At 33.1% G+C, this 6,000-nt stretch overlaps 1 protein-coding gene across 1 annotated transcript in view; it reads left to right on the top strand.

Moving 5' to 3' along the window:
• Window positions 1-2,171: 2,171 nt before the first annotated feature.
• The window catches only part of LOC142344887 (RNA polymerase-associated protein CTR9 homolog), a 75,580-nt gene continuing 71,751 nt past the window's right edge, over window positions 2,172-6,000 (top strand). The window contains exons 1-2 of the mRNA XM_075396930.1: window positions 2,172-2,347; window positions 3,567-3,665. Of these exons, the coding sequence (XP_075253045.1) occupies window positions 2,294-2,347; window positions 3,567-3,665 (153 nt within the window). The 5' untranslated portion in view covers window positions 2,172-2,293. The remainder of the gene's footprint in view (window positions 2,348-3,566; window positions 3,666-6,000) is intronic.

The following is a 6,000-nucleotide window of genomic DNA, read 5'->3' as shown; positions in this document are numbered from 1 at the left end:
GCATATAAATTTTTGCCCATTTTTTAGAAAACTTATAACAACACATTGTTAGTTAGAAAATCAACCCTTTTGAGCAGTTGAAACTTCATGTTTTAGCAAAGAAGTGAAATCTCAAAGGCTTATTAGAGATATTTTGGCAGCAGAAAGCTGGCTTTCTGCTAAATACGCTATAAGCAGGTCAAAAAATTTTTAACGAAAATTTAAATGCGTGCAATGAACTTAGCAAGCATGCGCTCTATTGTCTGCGTTTTGCAATTATGGGCGCCTTTCCATTTTTGCCCCCACCTTAGTAGGAGCATTTTATTTGCACCCCCAAGGGATCATGCATAATTTTTATAGAATGATTTAGTAAATGGTGTTTGTAAAGCGTACTGGGGATTCACAAACGGAAAAGATCCCGTACATTTTACATACAATAAGACAACAATTGCTGTAGAATATGGCATAAATAGCCCTATTGACGCCAAAATGGCCTGCAAGAAAATTTAAACCACGATAACTCATCAATAAAGACTAATTTCAACAAATGTGACAATAATTTGAGCGGAACAATGTGATTTACATAATGAAGGACGTCGTTTAAATTTTCCTTGCTAATATGGCCGCTTATCAGTGCTCAACATTTTAAGTCAATTGCGTCAAAAATCGTTTATTTGCGGATCAGACACGTCTCGCTAGGCTTAATTTTTTTTGATGTCATCTATCAATTGAACTGTCGGCCAATATCATTGTTTTGTAGGTTATAGATCGAACCACAGTGACTCTGGAGTTTTAGTCTAGCAAGATTTGAGTAATTGCTGACATCGGCTTTTATCAGATAATGCATTACCTAACTGTAAAGTCACTGTGAGGTCTTACAAATTAATTTTAGGCAGGTCTTAAAGGATAATATTAAATTATCAGATCCTACAAAGACAAACAAATTTGCGTTAAAAGATATTACACGATAGAAATTCGCATTAAATGTTTTGTGTTGAGATCTGATCAGTGGGAAAAGTTATTTTCACCCTGTTGTGGCGATAACTCAGACCTTTTATTGGAAAAGCTGATTTATTCGAAGCTTGGTGAAGCTATGTATAAATTGAAGCTACTATTTACAGCACCTACCGCTACAGCACAAGTGACTTTTTTCATTTTTCAATCGCCAAATCATCTTCACAAATACAACTTCTGAAGTTACGCATGCTATAGATTCTCTGAGATGAGTTTCACTGGTGTTACGCATCAAAGTATCTCACGATTTTGGCTGACCACATTAGTAATATTGTACTAGGTAACTTGTAAGGCCACAGGCCACTTGATTTTTCTATATTTAATTTTTAGGCAAAAACGGGATGTCTTTCTATGTAAGTTATATGCAAAATATTTTCGTTTGTGTGTACAATCTTCTCTTTTAATATCTGAATATATATTTTTTGTCAAGAATAGTAATTTACCTGATAAGTTTGATAGTAATTGTGGGGAAAACTGATTTATTCTCTACATCCTAAAACTTATGATAAAACACGATGTTAGATCCAATGTAAAATTTCCGAAATCATTGGAGAATGACATTGGTTCCACACAAACTGAAAAAGTGTTCTCTTTTATTGCTGAAAACTAAATTCGAAAATTTTAAAATCTTAGCTCTGCCTTTTCTCTTGCTAATTGACAGGTATGTTTAAGATACCGTCCGCTTCAAATTCATGCCTGGAAAGCATGCTTATGAAACGCTTAAATTTTGTGAACAACTAGCGGAAATAAATTTTGTAGAATGATGTTTTCAAAATCTTCATTCAAACAATTTCAGTTTGAGTTGGTAATTGGTATTTTAGCCCCAATTAAACGATAGTGGTTGGGTATGAAATTCAATGAAACGTTATTTTATGGAAATGTTATCCTATTCCTGTTTTCTGACAACTGATACAGCACTTTCCCCCAGATGAGTAATACTTGAATGTCATAGGGGCGCATTCTTTAATTTTTTTAAGATCATTTTAACAGATAAGTTTTTGCAGCAGTCGTCCCAGGAGCATAAAGAAATGATATAAGTTTGAATAATGTCATAATAATGTTTCAAATTTATGTTCTGATACTCAGGTTTCTGGTCAAAACTGGGACTTCTTGGACAATAATATATTGAACTGCTTCATGAGCTAACCTGTAGTTAAAAGATTCTGATTGAGCTTCTGATTAAAGAAAAGGAAGTAGTTCACATTTCAGAAAATGAATCGACTTGATTGAGATTCTCAATCTGCTGTCACACTGTTTTGAACGTGTAAAGTAGGTGGGTACTACTACTTGTGAAGCAAATATGGAGCAATTGGAGAGATCGAGCATTGAGATTCCTTTGAAGGATACTGATGAGGTGAGTTCTTACCATGACGCCCTTATTTTAATTGCTGTATTTTAAGTAATGGTTAAAGGCTTACTTAAAGTTGACCATGTTATTTTCTGACCATCTATTTGTTTTTTTTGTGTTTAGTTTTTGCTGGCTTTGGTGATGTCAATGCCTAATTTTGTCTGCTTACAGTAGAAATTTTAAATTTAAGTCTTAATTTGAAATGCTATTTAAAATTTCGTAGTTAAAAATGGCGAAGCAGTGGGTTTCTGATTTTAGCTTCAATAACGTTTACTCTTGGATCTGAAATGCACGTTTTGATCAATGGTTTCTTTTTCATTCAATTAATTTATGAATTATTAGAATTGGGACTGTTTTTCACTTTTCATTTGCTTGCGTGATGTTTTAATAGGTTGCTCTAAATGGTTCGAGGCTTCGTTTTGCTTCCGGAATTCTTCCGGCTATATTTTTTTCAAGTTTTTTGTTATGACCATATGACGTCACGCTCTTTAAATCTACTCTGTTAGTTCATTCATGCCACTTCGACTGAATTGAGTGCGTGACGTCGGGTTTTCTCTCTTCGTGGTGCGAGTTTTTCATCGATTAGAATGATTGAGTGTTTGGTCACACGACTGACCTCTCTCAAAAAAAGATTTAATCGCTATCAAAGAGACTTGCTTGCTTTAATTGAGGGTTGATGTCAAATGAGTATATGTTACTCTTACTGAATAATATCTGAGTAGCTAATAGAAACAGCAATAAGTCATACCACTTCGTCATCAAGGTGTAGGATCTCAGCAATTAGTAAAAAAAACTGAAAAAGCTCTTTTTCGGTCTTTTCATCGTTTTGATGCTGCAGATCCACGAAGCTATCGCAGCTATTTTCTGACAATTTGCGAACTTTGTTATGTAATAAGGGCAATTTTAAGCAGCATTTCGGAGACTTAAATCATTCAAACTTTTTAAAAAACCTGACCTGATTTTTCATGCTAATGTTCATGCTGAACCATTTCTTCTTACTACTTTCAACAGATTCGGTAGAGTTTTTAAAATATACATAGTTTTACATGATGTTCTTTGATGAAGGTGTTGCTTTTATTTGAGGAACAAAAGCAAAAATAAAGATTTTATGTCACTATTGGGGATAAGGAAAAGCAGCATCAAGTTAACCATTAGAAGCTTACCCTGTGTAATTTTTTTCATTTTGCATTGTTTATTAGTAAATATGCATTGTGGGTGTATTTAGGTTATTGAGCTGAGTTTTGATCAGCTGCCCGAAAGTGAGGAGGTCATCAGCATTCTGAAGCAGGAGTTGGCAGCTTCACATATTTGGAACACACTCGCTGTTAGTCACTTCATCTCTCTACATCTCATTCTATCGATTAGTTACTTCACTTGCAGATCTGCAAAAACAACAAATATTGCATCCGAACGCTAAAAACTGGGCTTTTAAGCTGGTATAGCGTACTGCAAGACAAATGTAAGATCAAGATGTAACTCAACAACAATTTTAGAAATATTCAGATTGAATTCATTTCTGATGTTTTGCCATTTTTAACCTCTCTGGGAACTCAAAAAAGGTTGAAACAGTTCTAAACTGATGCTTTTGTTGCCCGTTGAGGCTACAGTTAGTCGCTGTGCTTGTTCTTCAGAAAAAATGTGAAAACTCAAAAGAGGATTTAACTTAAGTCACAAAGAAGACAGTAAACATTGATGTTTTTATGTCCTGCGTTTTCACTGAATTGATTGGTTTTCAACAAGATCAATTGAAACTCCGAATATTGTGGATGTAACTTCAACAATTTCAGGTTGAAACTTAAAATACAGGTCAGTGTTATACTCATACCTGAGCTTTAAAATAACCAAAAATTCCATCGACACCTAAATTTTTAATTTATTAATAGTCGCACAGCGATAGCTGGGGCTATTATTGGCCTTTTCTTGGGTTTTTACGACTCGAAGAGGAATATTGGTTTTCTTAAGGTTTTTTTTAACCGGAGGTACTATTCGTTCAGACGGCGTTATGACCTAAAAGCGAAAGAGTAAAATTGCCTTGTGAACTAACTTCTTCCGAGGGAGAGAAGTTTTTTGATCATGCGCTTCGATCATTGAATGACTTTTCGACTTTTAAAACTGTTTTTGTCAGAATGCCGCATATGAATAACCATTTTCGCCGTTTTTTCGTTCAATTGGCCCCGTTTTTTTGCTTATAATTTACTTTTTTTTGTAGAAACAATTTCAAATAGAAGCTGTATTAAAATGTGAACCTCTAAAGTTTATACCAAAATGTTTCTCAGAGTCTAATAATGCATTTTAAATTCTAAATCAGCACATATTTCCCAATTTTGTCATTCGTTTTTGGCTTTTTTTTAAATTATTTTCTTATTTTTGGATCTAAAAGCGGTTTTTTGTTTCAAAACTTTCAAAAATTAGAGCATGTGGCAATTTAATTTTGATATTTCATGCATTTAATACCTCTTGATAACGTGAGGTGTTTTTGTTTTTTAGAATTGTGCACTTGCGTGCACTATTTTGGCAGTTTTTTGTCAAATTTTTCACGGTTTTTTTGTTTTTTGGATTTAATTACAAGAAAGTCTTTTGTACACTGTCAGGGATCCTTATTATTTTTTACTAATTGAAAGATTTTATGGCGTTCAGTATTTGAAAATCTGCTAAAAAATTCTTTCCAAAATGCAGCTTTGAAATTTTTTTGACAATTATGCTTAAAACTTTATGCAAAATAAGGAAATGTAAATGTTCCTCTACGTCATTTTTTGCTTTTGATTTTTAACATTTAACACTAAACAAATAGTCTATTTTCATGTGTTTTTGTTTCTGTCCTTTTTTTCCGCATTCTAGCATGTATCAGTCTATCATTTTCTTGAGACTTATAGTTCTGATCAGTTGTGCTTTTATCAGTTATTAAAAAAATGGTTTTAACCTTTTTCTTAGATTGTTTCCAATTGATTTCATTTGACAGTGCAGCACTGATAATTTACTTGAAATGCCGTTTATACTTTCTCACTGAAAATTGCTCTCTACAATTAATATTGAGGTCTTAGTTTGATTTCAAACGATTTTTTCCTTTAAATTAAATTGTTTCTTTTGTGTTTTTGTTAACCAATTTGAAGGTTTTACTACTATTATGCTGATTTTGTCATTTTGCAATATTTGGCTCACTATATTGTTTGAGTATATTCGAAATTGAATCAAAGTCTCACGCATGTAGGCTCTATTTACTGTAAATGATGCAAGTTTCTTTTGCTACAAAGGTGTCTCCTTCTATGCAATTTTCCCAAAAAAGTTGGGAAATTGTACAATTTTTACTCAATTCTTTTTTGCTTGCGAAATGGAATGATTGTTAATTCATCAAGGCTTCGCTAATTCTTTATTGTTAGTTGACTGGTTTTCATTGCGTGAAACAATGTTTTGTGTTTGTATGTGTACTTGAACTAATGAATTGAATTTTACAAATTTTTCGTGCAAGTTTTTTCTGATAAAAATTTTTGTTCTTTGACTAAAGACTGTTATTTCACCTGCATTTATGCCTTCGGAATAGAGATGATAGCTATTGAAAAGCCAGTTTTTGGAGGATGTGACTTCGAGTCGTTTCCGGAATTCTTCCGGCAATAATTTTAATTTCGCAGAAAATGTTTTGGAGACTTATACTTATGATGTGA

This window comes from Convolutriloba macropyga, chromosome 8, assembly GCF_964194025.1.
Source record: "Convolutriloba macropyga chromosome 8, txConMacr16.3, whole genome shotgun sequence".
Taxonomy (NCBI): Eukaryota; Metazoa; Xenacoelomorpha; order Acoela; family Convolutidae; genus Convolutriloba; species Convolutriloba macropyga.
Note: the sequence above shows the minus strand (reverse complement) of the source record. Positions and strands in the feature narration are given on the sequence as shown.